Source organism: Oncorhynchus masou, chromosome 29, assembly GCF_036934945.1.
Source record: "Oncorhynchus masou masou isolate Uvic2021 chromosome 29, UVic_Omas_1.1, whole genome shotgun sequence".
Taxonomy (NCBI): Eukaryota; Metazoa; Chordata; class Actinopteri; order Salmoniformes; family Salmonidae; genus Oncorhynchus; species Oncorhynchus masou.
In genome coordinates, this window is record NC_088240.1 from 82,056,902 (window position 1) to 82,081,357 (window position 24,456).

Here is a 24,456-nt window from a genome sequence, read left to right on the forward strand (position 1 = left end):
GTGGAACAAACTCCCTCACGACGCCAGGACAGCGGAGTCAATCACCACCTTCCGGAGACACCTGAAACCCCACCTCTTCAAGGAATACCTAGGATAGGATAAGTAATCCTTCTCACCCCCCCCCTTAATGATTTAGATGCACTATTGTAAAGTGGCTGTTCCACTGGATGTCAGAAGGTGAATTCACCAATTTGTAAGTCGCTCTGGATAAGAGCGTCTGCTAAATGACTTAAATGTAAATGTAAATGTAATGTCCTGGCACATCCAAAAAAGTGTCAAGGAAGCCAGTTTGGATTTGGCTGCAGTCCAATCACATCACATCATGTCACATCCAGAAACAATTTGAATCTTGTTGTGTTGTTGTCCTCCAGTGACTAGCTAGCTAAAAGTGTCCTAAATTAGCCATGGATGAAGATAGGGTTTTGGGCTTGTGGTTTTACTTAAATCTCCATACTGGGCAAAAAAGTATTTAGTCAGCCACCAATTGTGCAAGTTCTCTCACTTAAAAAGATCAGAGAGGCCTGTAATTTTCATCATAGGTTCACTTCAACTATGACAGACAAAATGAGGAGAAAAAATCTGGCAAATCACATTGTAGGATTTCTTATGAATTTATTTGCTAATTATAGTGGAAAATAAGTATTTGGTCAATAACAAAAGTTAATCTCAATACTTTGTTATATACCCTTTATTGGCAATGACAGTCTTCACAAGGTTTTCACACACTGTTGCTGGTATTTTGGCCCATTCCTCCATGCAGATCTCCTCTAGAGCAGTGATGTTTTGAGGCTGTTGCTGGGCAACACGGACTTTCAACTCCCTCCAAAGATTTTCTATGGGGTTGAGATCTGGAGACTGGCTAGACCACTCCAGGACCTTGAAATGCTTCTTACGAAGCCACTCCTTTGTTGCCCGGGCGGTGTGTTTGGGATCATTGTCATGCTGAAAGACCCAGCCATGTTTCATCTTCAATGCCCTTGTTGATGGAAGGAGGTTTTCACTCAAAATCTCACGATACATAGCCCCATTCATTCTTTCCTTTACACGTGTCCCAGGGGTTCTAGGTCTGTAGGCTATCTGGACTCTTACCGTGTCCCAGGGGTTCTAGGCCTGCAGGCTGCGTTTGGAGTTATTTGGCCAGGTTAGTTATGATACAAACCTTGTCAGAACATATAGGCCTATGGGCTAGGCTACATGACATGCGCGACTATGATTTGAAAAAGTTGCACAAAAAAAAGCATACGCTGTTTCTTGCCTTATGCACATACTGGGCACCATTAACATATTATAATATTGTCACCCATTAGACTAGTTTAATCTTGCCTTTACATATACTAAATAGGGATGCTCGATATATTGTGAACATATCGGAATCGGATGATATTAGCTAAAAATACCAACATCGGTATCAGCCGATGTCTAGTTTAACGCCAAATGTGCAAAACCGATGTCAAAGCAGGCGTGCATACCTATATAACGAAGGTACATGACATAATGACGCCACGTAAAATTTTGCACTATTTGTGCAACACAGCATTCCTAAACTAGCCCACAATGTATGCTGTGTGGATCGAGCAGTCAACAAGTAAAAATGTCAGCAAGACAACTCAAAGGTGAAATCCAATAAAGCCAAGATAACGTAATTCATTGCCCTTGACAATCAACCGTTCTCTGTCGTTGGTAATGTTGGCTTTTGCCAACTGGTCGAGCACCAGTTAACACTACCAAGTGCGCTATTTTTCTGACGTTGCCCTACCGGAGTTACACAGTAATCTCATCACTGCTATTATCTTGACGACATACATACTATGGAACACCGCTTGAGTCTTTGCGTGTCAAAAAATATATAGTAGCATTGTCAAAGCTGTACAAAAAAGTCTGCAAACAAGCAAACACTGGCCACGAACGATGTGTTTACAATACCGCATTGGTAATAAAGCATCATTTGTTCGACCGCAACTTCTGGGGTAGCTAGCTTTAGCTTGGTACATAGCTAGCACCAATTCAACCAGCCTGAACACAATGACCAGTAAAAACTGCTGTCATTTTCATTATTCTTAGCAATGATTTAGGAATCCTTGTAAGTATTAGCTAGGTTGACACATGTTGTTCGCCTATTGCAATTGAACATTAACATTAATCAAATAAGAGCTGTCTTATAAATTAGGGTTATTTTAGATGCCACCTAGCTATATAGTTAGCTAGGTATCTATATAGTTAGCTAGGTATCTATATAGTTAGCTAGGTATCTATATAGTTAGCTTGGTATCTATAGCTACCGAAACAGATTATGTTGTGTTATTTGACACGTCAAATAGAGTCATTAGACGTGTATCTTTTTTGACACGCAAAGACCCAAACGGCGTTCCATATAAATCCTGGTTGAGATTGAAATGACTGAACATATTAACAACGAAACAGCACAGCAGATAAGTGAAAGAAATAGGTTTTGATTATGTTTTACTGGTAGTGGGGACATACATAAATGCCAACAAAATAACATTTTGGTCAGTGTGGGGTGTGTGTAACCTTTATTTATTAACTAGGCAAGTCAGTTAAGAAAGAATTCTTATTTACAATGACGGCCTGGACAACGCTGGGCCAATTGTGCACCGCCCTATGGGACTCCCAATCACGGCCGGATATGATACAGCCTGGATTCGAACTATGGACTGTAGAGACAGTCTTGCACTGAGATGCAGAGCCTTAGACCGCTGCGTCCATGTGTGTGTTAACTATTTAACTATACTAGAATGCTTAAGGCCGCAAAAAAATGTAATATCGGTATCGGGTTTTTTTGGGCAAGGAAAATATTGAATATCGGTATCGGCCAAAAATGTAATATCGGTGCATCACTAATACTAAATATTATATGTATGAAATTAGTTTGGATTATTATCATGCAGCTATCAGAATAGGGGCAGGGGGAAGAATAAATGTAATACATATTCTATGAAGATGGTGCCGAAGAACATGGCTGATGTTTTACTTTCTCCCGACCAATTGTGCTTTTTGTTCGTTTTTTTGCAGTTTGAGTAACTTGTTTTTTTACTCATTGTGTACATAATGTTGCTGCTACCATCTCTTATGACCAAAAATAACTTCTGGACAGAACAGCGATTACTCACCACGGACTGGAATAAACTTTTCCTTTAATGAGTCCGACGAGAAGGATATCTTGCTTTCATTGGAACAGGACCAGATCCCCCCATTTTGTGTGAAGAAAAGACGCAGGAAAATGTGTTGCAGATCGGGCATCCTTCTGAGAATCAGTAAGCAAGCGAGTAAACTCACACTGCCATCTGTTCTTCTTGCTAACGTGCAATCATTGGAAAATATAATGGATAACCTACAATTAAGATTATCCTACCAAGGGGACCTTAAAAGCTGTAACATCTTATGTTTCACGAGACGTGGCTGAACGACAATATGGACAATATAGAGCTAGCGGGATTTTCCATGCACCGGCAGAACAGAGACGCTACCTCTGGTAAGACGAGGGGTGAGGGTGTGTGTCTAATAACAGCTGGTGCGCGATGTCTAATATTAAAGGAGTCTCGAGATATTGCTCCCCTGAGGTAGAGTACCTTATGATAAGCTGTAGACCACACTATCTACCAAGAGAGTTCTCATCTATATTATACGTAACTGTCTACTTAACACCACAGAACGAAGCTGGCACTAAGACCGCTCTCAACCAACTCCATAAGGCCATAAGCAAAGAAGAAAATGCTCACCCAGAAGTGGTGCTCCTTGTGGCCGGGGACTTTAATGCAGGCAAACTTAAATCAGTTTTACCAAATTTTTAACAACATGTCACGTGCAACCAGAGAAAAAAAAGTCCTAGACCACCTTTACTTCACACACAGAGATGCATACAAAGCTCTCTTCCACCCTCCATTTGGCAAATCTGACCATAATTCTATCCTCCTGAGTCGTGCTTACAAGCAAAAACTAAAGCAGGAAGTACCAGTGACTCACTCAGGACTGTTTTGCTAGCACAGACTGGAATATGTCCTATGGTCCTTTGCTGTTGATCTGGGATTGACATAATAAACGGCTCTCTATCCACCGGATGTGTACCAAACTCACTAAAAGTGGCAGTAATAAAGCCTCTCTTGAAAAAGCCAAACCTTGACCCAGAAAAAAAATAAAAATATTCGGCCTACATCGAATCTTCCATTCCTCTCAAAATGTTTAGAAAGGGCTGTTGCGCAGCAACTCTGCCTTCCTGACGACAAACAATGTATACGAAATGTTTCAGTCTGGTTTTAGCACTGAGACTGCACTTGTGAAGGTGGTAAATTACCTTTTAATGGCATCAGACCAAGGCTCTGCATCTGTCCTCGTGCTCCTAGACCTTAGTGCTGCTTTTGATACCATCGATCACCACATTCTTTTGGAGAGATTGGGGAAACCCAAATTGGTCTACACGGACAAGTTCTGGCCTGGTTTAGATCTTATCTGTCGGAAAGATATTAGTTTGTCTCTGTGAATGGTTTGTCCTCTGACAAATCAACTGTAAATGTCGGTGTTCCTCAAGGTTCTGTTTTAGGACCACTATTGTTTTCACTATATATTTTACCTCTTGGGGATGTCATTCGAAAACATAATGTTAACTTTCACTGCTATGCGGATGACTCACAGCTGCACATTTCAATGAAACATGGTGAAGTCCCAAAATTGCCCTCGCTAGAAGCCTGTGTTTCAGACATAAGGAAGGGGATGGCTGTAAACTTTCTACTTGGACAAAACAGATATGCTTGTTCTAGGTCCCAAGAAACAAAGAGATCTTCTCTTGAATCTGACAATTAATCTTAATGGTTGAACAGTCGTCTCAAATAAAACTGTGAAGGACCTCGGCGTTACTCTGGACCCTGATCTCTCTTTTGACGAACATATAAGGACTGTTTCAAGGACAGCTTTTTTTTCCATCTACGTAACATTGCAAAAATCAGAAACTTTCTGTCCAAAAATGATGCAGAAAAATGTATCCATGCTTTTGTTACTTCTAGGTTAGACTACTGCAATGCTCTACTTTCCGACTACCTGGATAATGCACTAAATAAACTTCAGTTAGTGCTAAATACGGCTGCTAGAATTGGATCATATTACTCCAGTGCTAGCCTCCCTACACTGGCATCCTGTCAAGGCAAGGGCTGATTTCAAGGTTTTACTGCTAACCTACAAAGCATTACATAGGCTTGCTCCTACCTATATCTCTGATTTGGTCCTGCCGTACATACCTACACGTACGCTACGGTCACAAGACGCAGGCCTCCGAATTGTCCCTAGAATTTCTAAGCAAACAGCTGGAGGCAGGGCTTTCTCCTATAGAGCTCCATTTTTATGGAATGGTCTGCCTACCCATGTGAGAGACGCAAACTCAGTCTCAACCTTTAAGTCTTTACTGAAGACTCATCTCTTCAGTGGGTACTATGATTGAGTGTAGTCTGGCCCAGGAGTGTGAAGGAGAACGGAAAGGCTCTGGAGCAATGAACCGCCCATGCTGTCTCTGCCTGGCCGGTTTCCCTCTATCCACTGGGATTCTCTGCCTCTAACCCTAATACAGGGGCTGAGTCACTGGCTTACTGGTGCTCTTTCATGCCGTCCCTAGCAGGGTTGCGTCACTTGAGTGGGTTGAGTCACTGATGTGATCTTCCTGTCTGGGTTGCTCCCCCCCCCTTTGGTTGTGCCGTGGCGGAGATCTTTGTGGGCTATACTCGGCCTTGTCTCAGGATGGTAAGTTGGTGGTTGAATGTATCCCTCTAGTGGTGTGGGGGCTGTGCTTTAGCAAAGTGGGTGGGGTTATATACTTCCTGTTTGGCCCTGTCCGGGGGTATCATCGGATGGGGCCACAGTGTCTCCTGACCCCTCCTGTCTCAGCCTCCAGTATTTATGCTGCAGTAGTAGGTGTCGGGGGGCAAGGGTCAGTTTGTTATATCTGGAGTACTTCTCCAGTCTTATCCGGTGTCCTGTGTGAATTTAAGTATGCTCTCTCTAATTCTCTCTTTCCCTCTTTCTTTCTCTCTCTCGGAGGACCTAGGACCATGCCTCAGGACTACCTGGCATGATGACTCCTTGCTGTCCCCAGTCCACCTGGCCGTGCTGCTGCTCCAGTTTCAACTGTTCTGCATCCAGCTATAGAATCCTGACCTGTTCACCGGACGTGCTACCTGTCCCAGACCTATTATTTGACCATGCTGGTCATTTATGAACATTTGAACATCTTGGCCATGTTCTGTTATAATCTCCACCGGGCACAGCCAGAAGAGGACTGTCCACCCCTCATAGCCTGGTTCCTCTCTAGGTTTCTTCCTAGGTTTTGGCCTTTCTCGGGAGTTTTCCTAGCCAACGTGCTTCAACACCTGCATTGCTTGCTGTTTGGGGTTTTAGGCTGGGTTTCTGTACAGCACTTTGAGATATCAGCTGATGTACGAAGGGCTATATAAAGAAATTTGATTTGATTTGCACTTTTTGCACCAATATACGTGCACCAAAATCTCTAGGAGACAGATTGCGTCTCCTTCCTGAGCAGTATGATGGCTGCGTGGTCCCATGGTGTTTATACTTGCGTACTATTGTTTGTACAGATGAACGTGGTACCTTCAAGTGTTTGGAAATTGCTCTCAAGGATGAACCAGACTTGTGGAGGTCTACATTTTTTTCTGAGGTCTTGGCTGATTTCCTTGGATTTTCCCATGATGTCACGCAAAGAGGCACTGAGTTTGAAGGTAGGGCTTGAAATACATCCACAGGTACACCTCCAATTGACTTAAATGATGTCAATTAGCTTATCAGAAGCTTCTAAAGCCATGACATCATTTTATGGAATTTTCCAAGCTGTTTCCGGAGACACCTGAAACCCCACCTCTTTAAGGAATACCTAGGATAGGATAAAGTAATCCTTCTCACCCCCCCCCCCTTAAATGATTTAGATGCACTATTGTAAAGTGGCTGTTCCACTGGATGTCATAAGGTGAATTCACCAATTTGTAAGTCGCTGGATAAGAGCGTCTGCCAAATGACTTAAATGTAATGTAAATGTAAAGGCACAGTCAACTTAGTGTATGTAAACTTCTGACCAACTGGAATTGTGATACAGTGAAAGACTCTGTCTGTAAACAATTGTTGGAAAAACTACTTGTGTCATGCACAAAGTAGATGTCCTAACCGACTTGCCCAAACTATAGTTTGTTAACAATACATTTGTGGAGTGGTTGAAAATGAGTTTTAATGATTCCAACCTAAGTGTATGTAAACTTCCGACTTCAACTGTACATGCACAAATTACCTCAACTAACCTGTACCCCGCACACTGACTCAGTACCGGTGCCCCTGGTACATAACCTCATTATTGTTATTCTTATTGTGTTACCTTTTATTATTACTTTTTATTTTAGTCTACTTGGTAAATATTTTCTTGACTCTTCTTGAACTGCACTGTTGGTTAAGGGCTTGTAAGTAAGCATTTCATAGTAAAGTCTACACTTGTTGTATTCTGCGCATGTGACAAATATAGTTTGATTTGATGTAAATACACTACCCTCTTAGAGATCGGGCTACTTTTTTCAACATTCTGTTAAAAATCGCGCAACATTTCAACGTCCTGCTACTCATGCCAGGAATATAGTATATGCATATGATTAGTATGTGTGCATAGAAAACACTCTGAAGTTTCTAGAACTGGTTCAATGGTGTCTGTGACTATAACAGAACGAGTTCCGTGGTCAAAATCGCAAGGAAACCTGATCACAAAATCGACAGCGAAAAAATCAATCCGCCAGTCTATGTATTGTCTATTGGAAGGAAAAATACTTAAGGATGGGATTACAGTTCCTACAGCTTCCACACGATGTCGCCAGTGTTGTGATTTCGATGCAACTAAATCCTTGGTCATCTGAGTAATAGCCACATCCGGTCTTCAGGTCCATAGCTGTGAAAAATGCAACCGGAAAGTGGGCTACGTTTTCCAAACTTGTGCCTATTGAATACAGATTGAATACAGATCCGTGATCGTTTATTAACGTTTACTAATACCTAAAGTTGGATTACAGAAGTAGTTTGAAGTGTTTTGTCAAAGTTTATAGGCAACTTTTTTAATTTAAAAAAATAACGTTGCGTTTAAAAACGGTGTTTTTCCTGGATCTGACGGTCTTCATAAATAGACATTTTGGGTATACAAGGACCGATTTATCAAAAAAAAGACCCAATTGTGATGTTTATGGGACATATAGGAGTGCCAACAAAGAAGCTCGTCAAAGATAATGAATGTTTTATATTTTATTTCTGCGTTTTGTGAAGCTCCGTCTACGCTAAATTCTTTTGTTTACGTCCCCTTCTGGTATTTCGGGGTGTTGCATGCTATCAGATAATAGCTTCTCATGCTTTCGCCGAAAAGCATTTTACAAATCTGACTCGTTGGCTAGATACACAACGAGTGTAGCTTGAATTGAGTACCCTGCATGTGAGTTTTAATGAACGTTTGAGTTTTAATGAGTGCTATTAGCATTTGGCGTAGCGCATTTGCATTTATTGTTGGCAAGTTGGGACGCTAGCGTGTCGGGTGGGCCAGAGAGGTTAAATAGCAAATAGAGGGCGCATTTCCTATGGTTAATATTCATGCAGCCAAGTAGGCTATACTCCTTTGGAAAGCGAAGCAATCTGCATAATATTAGGAACGTTGAGAAATAAATATAGTAGGCTTAGCCTATAGAAAGCTGATGGAATCCTCTTTTTAAAAGAGGCCAAAAAAATTCCCACAATTGATTAGCCTATAGAACTGTTGCGCAACATGAGCTCATGGGCACTCATGAAGTGTTTGATTCGATTTTCGTTTTACATTTCTATTGATGTCAGAGTGATTAGAGAGACACTATGGTGCTGAGTACCAGCACATTAGCAACTGACTGTTAGCAAGTTTGGTACTCTACTAATGATCATCAGCACCATCAGAGCGCAGTTTTGGAGATGCCTAGTTACCGTGACTAAACAGTCACGTGGAATTGGACTGCGGTCATGACTCGTAACCACCAGTGTGGCGGTAATACCGTCACCATAACAGCCCTGCCCTAAAATTAAAGTACACCTCTCTCCCTCCCTTACTTGTGACAAGTGTTGGGGTTAAAGGTGAAGCCAGGTTCAGGAATGGGGGTGGTCGGCAGGTAGGTGGGGTCTGGGTTATCCCTATGGAAACAGCTCAGTCTGGCCCCGCCCGCCTTCTGGCAGCAGTGGTGATGGCGTGTCTTCACTCCGGACTCCTCAGTACAGAATGTGGACAGGGTCTGTTCCCACTGTAAGTGACATATACAAACATCAATTCACACATGAAAAATAGAGATAAAAGAAGTCCTAAAATAGTGAAGATACAACTTTAGTGGGCCTGACTCATGAATGCCTTCCCCTCTACACAGCTATACAGATAGACTCCAAGGCTAATCTGTTGTGTCTGTATGGGCTTTCCTTCTACTGAGTCTCATCTTCCCTGGGCATCCTCTGTCCTCATCACTACTGCATCTGTGCACATAGAAGGTGGTTCTGTTGGTACACTAGGAGTGAATGGACCTAAACAGAACTGAACACAACACAACACGAAAGGACAGAATCCAATGTTGCCACAGAAACACTCACCGCCTGTGTAACGCAGCACAGCGTCACTTCCTGGACCTGCTGTGTCCCGTTCCCATGGCAACATGCGCTGTACCAGGACTCTACCCGGTTGACTGCTGCAGCTCGACGACTAAAGTGGCCTCCGCCGTTGCGGGGGAGGGAGTAGGAAGGGTACCGCGGACGATGGCTGCTATGGAAACAGATGGCCTGGAGGTTTTTATGGGAGGGCCGGCCAGGGGGGAAGAGGACACTGGGGTAGGACTCCCCAACCGAGCGAGGCCCAGCCATTGGCCGAACTCCAGGTGTAAAGTCTGTGTCCGGGTACTGGGTGATCTCCCTGGAAGGCAAATATACACACAGCACTGTGAGGGCATTGCAACACACACACACACACACACACACACACACACACACACACACACACACACACACACACACACACACTCCCAGTACATGTCACACTAACTTTGCAGGAAATCCTCTATGTCAAAGGAGGCCTCTCTCTGTAACATGCCAGGAAGGGATCTGTTATCTGTGGAAGGGATGGGAGAATGTAAACACATGCCCTCACATACTAGTTAATAAATAAGCCATAGCACTCTGACCATGTGATGTCAGTACTGTTGTTTTCCACCTAGATTTGTGGAAATCATGAAATCAGAATACTTAAAGCTAATATGTAACTTTTTGGGTGACCCAATTCACATAGAAATGTGACTTATAGATCTGTTATTCTCATTGACAGCAAGTCTAAGAAGCGGAAGATCTGTTATAAGTATACTATTTCAATGATTCCCATTTCTTAAGTTACATTTTTGCTTCTGGTTTTGTATACCAGCTTCAAACAAATGAAAATACAAATATTTTTGCCTATTGAAAATTTATTTCATAGCGGTTTAGATGGTACAATGATTCTCAACACTATACATTGCTTGTTTTGTCACAAACTGAAATTAGGCTAACTATTTGAATTGTATCAAACAGGAAATTGCGGAGCGACTTCTGCATATTGCACCTTTAATTAACATGGTGTGAATTCTCTAGTCTAGATTTTTGTTATACCTAGAATAATAGTTATACTGTTAGTAGACTTGGACAAAGTTGTTCCACACTAAACTGGTGGAATGGAATGTATCACGTCCAACAAATAATGTTTTTCTTCATGATCTTGATAGGGCATAAAAATGGCCTCTTCTGTGCACTTCTAACAGACCATGCACAAACAGAAGGGGAGCCATAAACACATACCAGGACATAAAACAAGGACAGAAAGAACAGATGACTACATGCAAAAACCTTGTAAGCTACAAACCTTCAGACGAGCACACCAGCACTAATGCACACCAGCACGCTAGAGCCCAAGACCAACCCATTTTGAGCACTGATACTGGAGTTATCCTTGTCCTCTTTCACTGGACTGTTTCAACTCCCTCTGTTTTGTCCTCTTTCACCCCCACTCTCTTTCCCTGTGTTTAGCAAAGTTGTTCCAAAGCCACGCCAAGTTCAGGAAACGACTTGACAAACGACAGCTGGAATCCCTTCTTTTCAAACCGTTATGTCCTTATGGAGTGGTATGAAACAGAGAATGAGTGTGTGAGAGCTGTGAGAGAGCATAAATACATGTATGGTTGTTCTGTGATTGGAGGGAAAAGAGGGAGGTATTTTCCCACCATTAGTCAGCAGTGCTATGTATTCATGGATTTAAGCCAGTCTCCCCCCAAAATTGGCCAATAACAAAATAAATTATTGTCCTTCATTTCGCAAGAGGTTGAATGTATCCTCACACTATGGAAAGCATCTGATTGTGCAAAACAGCGCATCTCTGTATGTGTAATATTGAATGCAAGGGAAGCTAGCAAGCATTTGGTCTCCCTTGATAAACACTTATAAAATAATAGCCAATCGGTGTTGAACTAAACCTAGTGAGCTCAACTGTGAATGGTCCGCTCTCTCCACTGGCTTCCAGTTGAAGCTCGCATCCGCTACAAGACCATGGTGCTTGCCTACGGAGCTGTGAGGGGAACGGCACCGCAGTACCTCCAGGCTCTGATCAGGCCCTACACCCAAGCAAGGGCACTGCGTTCATCCACCTCTGGCCTGCTCGCCTCCCTACCATTGAGGAAGCACAGTTCCCGCTCAGCCCAGTCAAAACTGTTCGCTGCTCTGGCCCCCCAATGGTGGAACAAACTCCCTCACGACGCCAGGACAGCGGAGTCAATCACCACCTTCCGGAGACACCTGAAACCCCACCTCTTCAAGGAATACCTAGGATAGGATAAGTAATCCTTCTCACCCCCCCCCCTTAATGATTTAGATGCACTATTGTAAAGTGGCTGTTCCACTGGATGTCAGAAGGTGAATTCACCAATTTGTAAGTCGCTCTGGATAAGAGCGTCTGCTAAATGACTTAAATGTAAATGTAAATGTAATGTCCTGGCACATCCAAAAAGTGTCAAGGAAGCCAGTTTGGATTTGGCTGCAGTCCAATCACATCACATCATGTCACATCCAGAAACAATTTGAATCTTGTTGTGTTGTTGTCCTCCAGTGACTAGCTAGCTAAAAGTGTCCTAAATTAGCCATGGATGAAGATAGGGTTTTGGGCTTGTGGTTTTACTTAAATCTCCATACTGGGCAAAAAAGTATTTAGTCAGCCACCAATTGTGCAAGTTCTCTCACTTAAAAAGATCAGAGAGGCCTGTAATTTTCATCATAGGTTCACTTCAACTATGACAGACAAAATGAGGAGAAAAAATCTGGCAAATCACATTGTAGGATTTCTTATGAATTTATTTGCTAATTATAGTGGAAAATAAGTATTTGGTCAATAACAAAAGTTAATCTCAATACTTTGTTATATACCCTTTATTGGCAATGACAGTCTTCACAAGGTTTTCACACACTGTTGCTGGTATTTTGGCCCATTCCTCCATGCAGATCTCCTCTAGAGCAGTGATGTTTTGAGGCTGTTGCTGGGCAACACGGACTTTCAACTCCCTCCAAAGATTTTCTATGGGGTTGAGATCTGGAGACTGGCTAGACCACTCCAGGACCTTGAAATGCTTCTTACGAAGCCACTCCTTTGTTGCCCGGGCGGTGTGTTTGGGATCATTGTCATGCTGAAAGACCCAGCCATGTTTCATCTTCAATGCCCTTGTTGATGGAAGGAGGTTTTCACTCAAAATCTCACGATACATAGCCCCATTCATTCTTTCCTTTACACGTGTCCCAGGGGTTCTAGGTCTGTAGGCTATCTGGACTCTTACCGTGTCCCAGGGGTTCTAGGCCTGCAGGCTGCGTTTGGAGTTATTTGGCCAGGTTAGTTATGATACAAACCTTGTCAGAACATATAGGCCTATGGGCTAGGCTACATGACATGCGCGACTATGATTTGAAAAAGTTGCACAAAAAAAAGCATACGCTGTTTCTTGCCTTATGCACATACTGGGCACCATTAACATATTATAATATTGTCACCCATTAGACTAGTTTAATCTTGCCTTTACATATACTAAATAGGGATGCTCGATATATTGTGAACATATCGGAATCGGATGATATTAGCTAAAAATACCAACATCGGTATCAGCCGATGTCTAGTTTAACGCCAAATGTGCAAAACCGATGTCAAAGCAGGCGTGCATACCTATATAACGAAGGTACATGACATAATGACGCCACGTAAAATTTTGCACTATTTGTGCAACACAGCATTCCTAAACTAGCCCACAATGTATGCTGTGTGGATCGAGCAGTCAACAAGTAAAAATGTCAGCAAGACAACTCAAAGGTGAAATCCAATAAAGCCAAGATAACGTAATTCATTGCCCTTGACAATCAACCGTTCTCTGTCGTTGGTAATGTTGGCTTTTGCCAACTGGTCGAGCACCAGTTAACACTACCAAGTGCGCTATTTTTCTGACGTTGCCCTACCGGAGTTACACAGTAATCTCATCACTGCTATTATCTTGACGACATACATACTATGGAACACCGCTTGAGTCTTTGCGTGTCAAAAAATATATAGTAGCATTGTCAAAGCTGTACAAAAAAGTCTGCAAACAAGCAAACACTGGCCACGAACGATGTGTTTACAATACCGCATTGGTAATAAAGCATCATTTGTTCGACCGCAACTTCTGGGGTAGCTAGCTTTAGCTTGGTACATAGCTAGCACCAATTCAACCAGCCTGAACACAATGACCAGTAAAAACTGCTGTCATTTTCATTATTCTTAGCAATGATTTAGGAATCCTTGTAAGTATTAGCTAGGTTGACACATGTTGTTCGCCTATTGCAATTGAACATTAACATTAATCAAATAAGAGCTGTCTTATAAATTAGGGTTATTTTAGATGCCACCTAGCTATATAGTTAGCTAGGTATCTATATAGTTAGCTAGGTATCTATATAGTTAGCTAGGTATCTATATAGTTAGCTTGGTATCTATAGCTACCGAAACAGATTATGTTGTGTTATTTGACACGTCAAATAGAGTCATTAGACGTGTATCTTTTTTGACACGCAAAGACCCAAACGGCGTTCCATATAAATCCTGGTTGAGATTGAAATGACTGAACATATTAACAACGAAACAGCACAGCAGATAAGTGAAAGAAATAGGTTTTGATTATGTTTTACTGGTAGTGGGGACATACATAAATGCCAACAAAATAACATTTTGGTCAGTGTGGGGTGTGTGTAACCTTTATTTATTAACTAGGCAAGTCAGTTAAGAAAGAATTCTTATTTACAATGACGGCCTGGACAACGCTGGGCCAATTGTGCACCGCCCTATGGGACTCCCAATCACGGCCGGATATGATACAGCCTGGATTCGAACTATGGACTGTAGAGACAGTCTTGCACTGAGATGCAGAGCCTTAGACCGCTGCGTCCATGTGTGTGTTAACTATTTAACTATACTAGAATGCTTAAGGCCGCAAAAAAATGTAATATCGGTATCGGGTTTTTTTGGGCAAGGAAAATATTGAATATCGGTATCGGCCAAAAATGTAATATCGGTGCATCACTAATACTAAATATTATATGTATGAAATTAGTTTGGATTATTATCATGCAGCTATCAGAATAGGGGCAGGGGGAAGAATAAATGTAATACATATTCTATGAAGATGGTGCCGAAGAACATGGCTGATGTTTTACTTTCTCCCGACCAATTGTGCTTTTTGTTCGTTTTTTTGCAGTTTGAGTAACTTGTTTTTTTACTCATTGTGTACATAATGTTGCTGCTACCATCTCTTATGACCAAAAATAACTTCTGGACAGAACAGCGATTACTCACCACGGACTGGAATAAACTTTTCCTTTAATGAGTCCGACGAGAAGGATATCTTGCTTTCATTGGAACAGGACCAGATCCCCCCATTTTGTGTGAAGAAAAGACGCAGGAAAATGTGTTGCAGATCGGGCATCCTTCTGAGAATCAGTAAGCAAGCGAGTAAACTCACACTGCCATCTGTTCTTCTTGCTAACGTGCAATCATTGGAAAATATAATGGATAACCTACAATTAAGATTATCCTACCAAGGGGACCTTAAAAGCTGTAACATCTTATGTTTCACGAGACGTGGCTGAACGACAATATGGACAATATAGAGCTAGCGGGATTTTCCATGCACCGGCAGAACAGAGACGCTACCTCTGGTAAGACGAGGGGTGAGGGTGTGTGTCTAATAACAGCTGGTGCGCGATGTCTAATATTAAAGGAGTCTCGAGATATTGCTCCCCTGAGGTAGAGTACCTTATGATAAGCTGTAGACCACACTATCTACCAAGAGAGTTCTCATCTATATTATACGTAACTGTCTACTTAACACCACAGAACGAAGCTGGCACTAAGACCGCTCTCAACCAACTCCATAAGGCCATAAGCAAAGAAGAAAATGCTCACCCAGAAGTGGTGCTCCTTGTGGCCGGGGACTTTAATGCAGGCAAACTTAAATCAGTTTTACCAAATTTTTAACAACATGTCACGTGCAACCAGAGAAAAAAAAGTCCTAGACCACCTTTACTTCACACACAGAGATGCATACAAAGCTCTCTTCCACCCTCCATTTGGCAAATCTGACCATAATTCTATCCTCCTGAGTCGTGCTTACAAGCAAAAACTAAAGCAGGAAGTACCAGTGACTCACTCAGGACTGTTTTGCTAGCACAGACTGGAATATGTCCTATGGTCCTTTGCTGTTGATCTGGGATTGACATAATAAACGGCTCTCTATCCACCGGATGTGTACCAAACTCACTAAAAGTGGCAGTAATAAAGCCTCTCTTGAAAAAGCCAAACCTTGACCCAGAAAAAAATAAAAATATTCGGCCTACATCGAATCTTCCATTCCTCTCAAAATGTTTAGAAAGGGCTGTTGCGCAGCAACTCTGCCTTCCTGACGACAAACAATGTATACGAAATGTTTCAGTCTGGTTTTAGCACTGAGACTGCACTTGTGAAGGTGGTAAATTACCTTTTAATGGCATCAGACCAAGGCTCTGCATCTGTCCTCGTGCTCCTAGACCTTAGTGCTGCTTTTGATACCATCGATCACCACATTCTTTTGGAGAGATTGGGGAAACCCAAATTGGTCTACACGGACAAGTTCTGGCCTGGTTTAGATCTTATCTGTCGGAAAGATATTAGTTTGTCTCTGTGAATGGTTTGTCCTCTGACAAATCAACTGTAAATGTCGGTGTTCCTCAAGGTTCTGTTTTAGGACCACTATTGTTTTCACTATATATTTTACCTCTTGGGGATGTCATTCGAAAACATAATGTTAACTTTCACTGCTATGCGGATGACTCACAGCTGCACATTTCAATGAAACATGGTGAAGTCCCAAAATTGCCCTCGCTAGAAGCCTGTGTTTCAGACATAAGGAAGGGGATGGCTGTAAACTTTCTACTTGGACAAAACAGATATGCTTGTTCTAGGTCCCAAGAAACAAAGAGATCTTCTCTTGAATCTGACAATTAATCTTAATGGTTGAACAGTCGTCTCAAATAAAACTGTGAAGGACCTCGGCGTTACTCTGGACCCTGATCTCTCTTTTGACGAACATATAAGGACTGTTTCAAGGACAGCTTTTTTCCATCTACGTAACATTGCAAAAATCAGAAACTTTCTGTCCAAAAATGATGCAGAAAAATGTATCCATGCTTTTGTTACTTCTAGGTTAGACTACTGCAATGCTCTACTTTCCGACTACCTGGATAATGCACTAAATAAACTTCAGTTAGTGCTAAATACGGCTGCTAGAATTGGATCATATTACTCCAGTGCTAGCCTCCCTACACTGGCATCCTGTCAAGGCAAGGGCTGATTTCAAGGTTTTACTGCTAACCTACAAAGCATTACATAGGCTTGCTCCTACCTATATCTCTGATTTGGTCCTGCCGTACATACCTACACGTACGCTACGGTCACAAGACGCAGGCCTCCGAATTGTCCCTAGAATTTCTAAGCAAACAGCTGGAGGCAGGGCTTTCTCCTATAGAGCTCCATTTTTATGGAATGGTCTGCCTACCCATGTGAGAGACGCAAACTCAGTCTCAACCTTTAAGTCTTTACTGAAGACTCATCTCTTCAGTGGGTACTATGATTGAGTGTAGTCTGGCCCAGGAGTGTGAAGGAGAACGGAAAGGCTCTGGAGCAATGAACCGCCCATGCTGTCTCTGCCTGGCCGGTTTCCCTCTATCCACTGGGATTCTCTGCCTCTAACCCTAATACAGGGGCTGAGTCACTGGCTTACTGGTGCTCTTTCATGCCGTCCCTAGCAGGGTTGCGTCACTTGAGTGGGTTGAGTCACTGATGTGATCTTCCTGTCTGGGTTGCTCCCCCCCCCTTTGGTTGTGCCGTGGCGGAGATCTTTGTGGGCTATACTCGGCCTTGTCTCAGGATGGTAAGTTGGTGGTTGAATGTATCCCTCTAGTGGTGTGGGGGCTGTGCTTTAGCAAAGTGGGTGGGGTTATATACTTCCTGTTTGGCCCTGTCCGGGGGTATCATCGGATGGGGCCACAGTGTCTCCTGACCCCTCCTGTCTCAGCCTCCAGTATTTATGCTGCAGTAGTAGGTGTCGGGGGCAAGGGTCAGTTTGTTATATCTGGAGTACTTCTCCAGTCTTATCCGGTGTCCTGTGTGAATTTAAGTATGCTCTCTCTAATTCTCTCTTTCCCTCTTTCTTTCTCTCTCTCGGAGGACCTAGGACCATGCCTCAGGACTACCTGGCATGATGACTCCTTGCTGTCCCCAGTCCACCTGGCCGTGCTGCTGCTCCAGTTTCAACTGTTCTGCATCCAGCTATAGAATCCTGACCTGTTCACCGGACGTGCTACCTGTCCCAGACCTATTATTTGACCATGCTGGTCATTTATGAACATTTGAACATCTTGGCCATGTTCTGTTATAATCTCCACCGGGCACAGCCAGAAGAGGACTGTCCACCCCTCATAGCCTGGTTCCTCTCTAGGTTTCTTCCTAGGTTTTGGCCTTTCTCGGGAGTTTTCCTAGCCAACGTGCTTCAACACCTGCATTGCTTGCTGTTTGGGGTTTTAGGCTGGGTTTCTGTACAGCACTTTGAGATATCAGCTGATGTACGAAGGGCTATATAAAGAAATTTGATTTGATTTGCACTTTTTGCACCAATATACGTGCACCAAAATCTCTAGGAGACAGATTGCGTCTCCTTCCTGAGCAGTATGATGGCTGCGTGGTCCCATGGTGTTTATACTTGCGTACTATTGTTTGTACAGATGAACGTGGTACCTTCAAGTGTTTGGAAATTGCTCTCAAGGATGAACCAGACTTGTGGAGGTCTACATTTTTTTTCTGAGGTCTTGGCTGATTTCCTTGGATTTTCCCATGATGTCACGCAAAGAGGCACTGAGTTTGAAGGTAGGGCTTGAAATACATCCACAGGTACACCTCCAATTGACTTAAATGATGTCAATTAGCTTATCAGAAGCTTCTAAAGCCATGACATCATTTTATGGAATTTTCCAAGCTGTTTCCGGAGACACCTGAAACCCCACCTCTTTAAGGAATACCTAGGATAGGATAAAGTAATCCTTCTCACCCCCCCCCCCTTAAATGATTTAGATGCACTATTGTAAAGTGGCTGTTCCACTGGATGTCATAAGGTGAATTCACCAATTTGTAAGTCGCTGGATAAGAGCGTCTGCCAAATGACTTAAATGTAATGTAAATGTAAAGGCACAGTCAACTTAGTGTATGTAAACTTCTGACCAACTGGAATTGTGATACAGTGAAAGACTCTGTCTGTAAACAATTGTTGGAAAAACTACTTGTGTCATGCACAAAGTAGATGTCCTAACCGACTTGCCCAAACTATAGTTTGTTAACAATACATTTGTGGAGTGGTTGAAAATGAGTTTTAATGATTCCAACCTAAGTGTATGTAAACTTCCGACTTCAACTGTACATGCACAAATTACCTCAACTAACCTGTACCCCCGCACACTGACTCAGTACCGGTGCCCCTGGTACATAACCTCATTATTGTTATTCTTATTGTGTTACCTTTTATTATTACTTTTTATTTTAGTCTACTTGGTAAATATTTTCTTGACTCTTCTTGAACTGCACTGTTGGTTAAGGGCTTGTAAGTAAGCATTTCATAGTAAAGTCTACACTTGTTGTATTCTGCGCATGTGACAAATATAGTTTGATTTGATGTAAATACACTACCCTCTTAGAGATCGGGCTACTTTTTTCAACATTCTGTTAAAAATCGCGCAACATTTCAACGTCCTGCTACTCATGCCAGGAATATAGTATATGCATATGATTAGTATGTGTGCATAGAAAACACTCTGAAGTTTCTAGAACTGGTTCAATGGTGTCTGTGACTATAACAGAACGAGTTCCGTGGTCAAAATCGCAAGGAAACCTGATCACAAAATCGACAGCGAAAAAATCAATCCGCCAGTCTATGTATTGTCTATTGGAAGGAAAAATACTTAAGGATGGGATTACAGTTCCTACAGCTTCCACACGATGTCGCCAGTGTTGTGATTTCGATGCAACTAAATCCTTGGTCATCTGAGTAATAGCCACATCCGGTCTTCAGGTCCATAGCTGTGAAAAATGCAACCGGAAAAGTGGGCTACGTTTTCCAAACTTGTGCCTATTGAATACAGATTGAATACAGATCCGTGATCGTTTATTAACGTTTACTAATACCTAAAGTTGGATTACAGAAGTAGTTTGAAGTGTTTTGTCAAAGTTTATAGGCAACTTTTTTAATTTAAAAAAATAACGTTGCGTTTAAAAACGGTGTTTTTCCTGGATCTGACGGTCTTCATAAATAGACATTTTGGGTATACAAGGACCGATTTATCAAAAAAAAGACCCAATTGTGATGTTTATGGGACATATAGGAGTGCCAACAAAGAAGCTCGTCAAAGATAATGAATGTTTTATATTTTATTTCTGCGTTTTGTGAAGCTCCGTCTACGCTAAATTCTTTTGTTTACGTCCCCTTCTGGTATTTCGGGGTGTTGCATGCTATCAGATAATAGCTTCTCATGCTTTCGCCGAAAAGCATTTTACAAATCTGACTCGTTGGCTAGATACACAACGAGTGTAGCTTGAATTGAGTACCCTGCATGTGAGTTTTAATGAACGTTTGAGTTTTAATGAGTGCTATTAGCATTTGGCGTAGCGCATTTGCATTTATTGTTGGCAAGTTGGGACGCTAGCGTGTCGGGTGGGCCAGAGAGGTTAAATAGCAAATAGAGGGCGCATTTCCTATGGTTAATATTCATGCAGCCAAGTAGGCTATACTCCTTTGGAAAGCGAAGCAATCTGCATAATATTAGGAACGTTGAGAAATAAATATAGTAGGCTTAGCCTATAGAAAGCTGATGGAATCCTCTTTTTAAAAGAGGCCAAAAAAATTCCCACAATTGATTAGCCTATAGAACTGTTGCGCAACATGAGCTCATGGGCACTCATGAAGTGTTTGATTCGATTTTCGTTTTACATTTCTATTGATGTCAGAGTGATTAGAGAGACACTATGGTGCTGAGTACCAGCACATTAGCAACTGACTGTTAGCAAGTTTGGTACTCTACTAATGATCATCAGCACCATCAGAGCGCAGTTTTGGAGATGCCTAGTTACCGTGACTAAACAGTCACGTGGAATTGGACTGCGGTCATGACTCGTAACCACCAGTGTGGCGGTAATACCGTCACCATAACAGCCCTGCCCTAAAATTAAAGTACACCTCTCTCCCTCCCTTACTTGTGACAAGTGTTGGGGTTAAAGGTGAAGCCAGGTTCAGGAATGGGGGTGGTCGGCAGGTAGGTGGGGTCTGGGTTATCCCTATGGAAACAGCTCAGTCTGGCCCCGCCCGCCTTCTGGCAGCAGTGGTGATGGCGTGTCTTCACTCCGGACTCCTCAGTACAGAATGTGGACAGGGTCTGTTCCCACTGTAAGTGACATATACAAACATCAATTCACACATGAAAAATAGAGATAAAAGAAGTCCTAAAATAGTGAAGATACAACTTTAGTGGGCCTGACTCATGAATGCCTTCCCCTCTACACAGCTATACAGATAGACTCCAAGGCTAATCTGTTGTGTCTGTATGGGCTTTCCTTCTACTGAGTCTCATCTTCCCTGGGCATCCTCTGTCCTCATCACTACTGCATCTGTGCACATAGAAGGTGGTTCTGTTGGTACACTAGGAGTGAATGGACCTAAACAGAACTGAACACAACACAACACGAAAGGACAGAATCCAATGTTGCCACAGAAACACTCACCGCCTGTGTAACGCAGCACAGCGTCACTTCCTGGACCTGCTGTGTCCCGTTCCCATGGCAACATGCGCTGTACCAGGACTCTACCCGGTTGACTGCTGCAGCTCGACGACTAAAGTGGCCTCCGCCGTTGCGGGGAGGGAGTAGGAAGGGTACCGCGGACGATGGCTGCTATGGAAACAGATGGCCTGGAGGTTTTTATGGGAGGGCCGGCCAGGGGGGAAGAGGACACTGGGGTAGGACTCCCCAACCGAGCGAGGCCCAGCCATTGGCCGAACTCCAGGTGTAAAGTCTGTGTCCGGGTACTGGGTGATCTCCCCTGGAAGGCAAATATACACACAGCACTGTGAGGGCATTGCAACACACACACACACACACACACACACACACACACACACACACACACACACACACACACACACACACACACACACTCCCAGTACATGTCACACTAACTTTGCAGGAAATCCTCTATGTCAAAGGAGGCCTCTCTCTGTAACATGCCAGGAAGGGATCTGTTATCTGTGGAAGGGATGGGAGAATGTAAACACATGCCCTCACATACTAGTTAATAAATAAGCCATAGCACTCTGACCATGTGATGTCAGTACTGTTGTTTTCCACCTAGATTTGTGGAAATCATGAAATCAGAATACTTAAAGCTAATATGTAACTTTTTGGGTGACCCAATTCACATAGAAATGTGACTTATAGATCTGTTATTCTCATTGACAGCAAGTCTAAGAAGCGGAAGATCTGTTATAAGTATACTATTTCAATGATTCCCATTTCTTAAGTTACATTTTTGCTTCTGGTTTTGTATACCAGCTTCAAACAAATGAAAATACAAATATTTTTGCCTATTGAAAATTTATTTCATAGCGGTTTAGATGGTACAATGATTCTCAACACTATACATTGCTTGTTTTGTCACAAACTGAAATTAGGCTAACTATTTGAATTGTATCAAACAGGAAATTGCGGAGCGACTTCTGCATATTGCACCTTTAATTAACATGGTGTGAATTCTCTAGTCTAGATTTTTGTTATACCTAGAATAATAGTTATACTGTTAGTAGACTTGGACAAAGTTGTTCCACACTAAACTGGTGGAATGGAATGTATCACGTCCAACAAATAATGTTTTTCTTCATGATCTTGATAGGGCATAAAAATGGCCTCTTCTGTGCACTTCTAACAGACCATGCACAAACAGAAGGGGAGCCATAAACACATACCAGGACATAAAACAAGGACAGAAAGAACAGATGACTACATGCAAAAACCTTGTAAGCTACAAACCTTCAGACGAGCACACCAGCACTAATGCACACCAGCACGCTAGAGCCCAAGACCAACCCATTTTGAGCACTGATACTGGAGTTATCCTTGTCCTCTTTCACTGGACTGTTTCAACTCCCTCTGTTTTGTCCTCTTTCACCCCCCACTCTCTTTCCCTGTGTTTAGCAAAGTTGTTCCAAAGCCACGCCAAGTTCAGGAAACGACTTGACAAACGACAGCTGGAATCCCTTCTTTTCAAACCGTTATGTCCTTATGGAGTGGTATGAAACAGAGAATGAGTGTGTGAGAGCTGTGAGAGAGCATAAATACATGTATGGTTGTTCTGTGATTTTTTTATTTTACCTTTTATTTAACCAGGCAAGTCAGTTAAGAACAAATTCTTATTTTCAATGACGGGAAAAGAGGGAGGTATTTTCCCACCATTAGAAAGCAGTGCTATGTATTCATGGATTTAAGCCAGTCTCCCCCCCCCAAAAAAAAAATTGGCCAATAACAAAATAAATTATTGTCCTTCATTTCACAAGAGGTTGAATGTATCCTCACACTATGGAAAGCAACTGATTGTGCAAAACAGCGCCTCTCTGTGTCAGGACCCGGTTACGAACCTGGGTCTCCGGAGTGAGAAACAGTCACTTAACCAACTGAGCCACGAATAGTCAGCAGAACCCAGAAGATGAGGCAGACACAGCAGTACTTAAGACGGTGTATTTAATAAAGTAAAAAAGGAGAAGTCCTTCAATACAAAAATGGTAAATCCAAAAGGTGGTAGGAATAGCACAAAAAAGCCTTAAGAGATACTCAAAAACAAAAACAGAATTCCACAAGAGCATCCACCGGAATCGACAAGAATACACAGAACACTAGGGCTGGGTGCTAACATACAAACACAGAGCACAGAACTGAGGGAAACTAAGGGTTTAAATACAATCAGGGAAAACGAGGCACAGGTGCAAATAATAATGGGGAACAAGGGAAAAAACATAAGGTCAAAAAGCACAATGGGGGCATCTAGTGACCAAAACCCGGAACAACCCTGGCCAAATCCTGACAGAATCCCCCCCCCTAGGAACGGCTCCTGACATTCCTACCAGCTCTCTCAGGGTGGAGGGCCCTGAACTGACGAATGAGGTCAGGGTCCAGGATGTCTTTGGCAGGAACCCAGGAGCGCTCCTCGGGACCGTAGCCTTCCCAGTCCACCAGATACTGCCAGGACCGCTGCACCCGGCGGGAATCCAGTATCCGATGGACGGTATAAGCCGGCTGGCCTCCAATGACACGAGGCGGAGGGGGAGGTCTGTCTGCCGGGACAAGGGGAGAAAAAACAACAGGTTTTCACAATGAAATGTGAAATGTGGGATTAATCTTAAGGGATCTGGGTAAGTGTAGGCGATAAGAAACTGGGTTAACTCTCCTGGCAACCTTGAAGGGACCGATGTATTTTTGGGACAGCTTGCGAGACTCCACCCGTAGAGGTAAGTCTCTTGTGGAGAGCCAGACTCTCTGGCCGGGGCGCAGGGTAGGCCCGGGACGGCGACGTCTGTTGGCTTGTTGTTGGTACCTCTGTGAGGAACGCATAAGATTAAGACGGGTCTTCCTCCACATAAGCCGACAGCGTCTGACGAACTTCAAGGCTGAAGGCACTCTGACTTCTGCCTCCTGGTCCGGGAACAATGGAGGAGCATAGCCAAACTGACACTCGTGCGGGGACATACCAGTGGAGGAGGAGCGCAAGGTGTTGTGCG

At 42.9% G+C, this 24,456-nt stretch overlaps 2 protein-coding genes across 4 annotated transcripts; both read right to left on the reverse strand.

The window, feature by feature from the left end:
• Positions 1 to 101: 101 nt before the first annotated feature.
• LOC135520745 (extracellular matrix protein 1-like) lies at positions 102 to 11,322 on the reverse strand. 3 transcript variants are annotated; one of them, XM_064946514.1, is made up of 5 exons: positions 10,922 to 11,322; positions 10,075 to 10,141; positions 9,631 to 9,946; positions 9,106 to 9,293; positions 102 to 976 (listed from the first exon to the last, which is right to left on the reverse strand). In XM_064946514.1, the coding sequence occupies exons 1-5, from the start codon at positions 10,980 to 10,982 to the stop codon at positions 667 to 669; spliced, it is 942 nt and encodes a 313-aa protein (XP_064802586.1). In that variant the 5' UTR covers positions 10,983 to 11,322; the 3' UTR covers positions 102 to 666. The 3 variants fall into 3 exon arrangements, with proteins under 3 accessions (XP_064802586.1, XP_064802587.1, XP_064802588.1); XM_064946515.1 differs by lacking the exon at positions 102 to 976 and adding an exon at positions 2,444 to 3,262; XM_064946516.1 differs by lacking the exon at positions 102 to 976 and adding an exon at positions 3,745 to 7,936.
• A 1,124-nt stretch (positions 11,323 to 12,446) lies between these two features.
• Positions 12,447 to 22,775, reverse strand: LOC135519782 (uncharacterized). The gene is made up of 6 exons (XM_064944999.1): positions 22,715 to 22,775; positions 21,869 to 21,934; positions 21,664 to 21,731; positions 21,416 to 21,580; positions 20,891 to 21,078; positions 12,447 to 12,762 (listed from the first exon to the last, which is right to left on the reverse strand). The coding sequence occupies exons 1-6, from the start codon at positions 22,773 to 22,775 to the stop codon at positions 12,453 to 12,455; spliced, it is 858 nt and encodes a 285-aa protein (XP_064801071.1). The 3' UTR covers positions 12,447 to 12,452.
• Between the last annotated feature and the right edge of the window lie 1,681 nt (positions 22,776 to 24,456).

Bases quoted from the DNA above. Each gene is read 5' to 3' on its own strand.
- LOC135520745 (XM_064946514.1), bottom strand. From the start codon at position 10,982: ATGGGTTGGTCTTGGGCTCTAGCGTGCTGGTGTGCATTAGTGCTGGTG. The intron at 10,142-10,921 runs GTTTGTAGCTTA...TCCCTTCCACAG, and splicing joins GCTGGTGTGCTCGTCTGAAG to ATAACAGATCCCTTCCTGGC. The intron at 9,294-9,630 runs GTGAGTGTTTCT...TGTCACTTACAG, and splicing joins TGTGCTGCGTTACACAGGCG to TGGGAACAGACCCTGTCCAC.
- LOC135519782 (XM_064944999.1), bottom strand. From the start codon at position 22,775: ATGGGTTGGTCTTGGGCTCTAGCGTGCTGGTGTGCATTAGTGCTGGTG. The intron at 21,732-21,868 runs GTTAGTGTGACA...TTTGCCTTCCAG, and splicing joins CATAGAGGATTTCCTGCAAA to GGGAGATCACCCAGTACCCG. The intron at 21,581-21,663 runs GTTGGGGAGTCC...TTTCCATAGCAG, and splicing joins CAATGGCTGGGCCTCGCTCG to CCATCGTCCGCGGTACCCTT.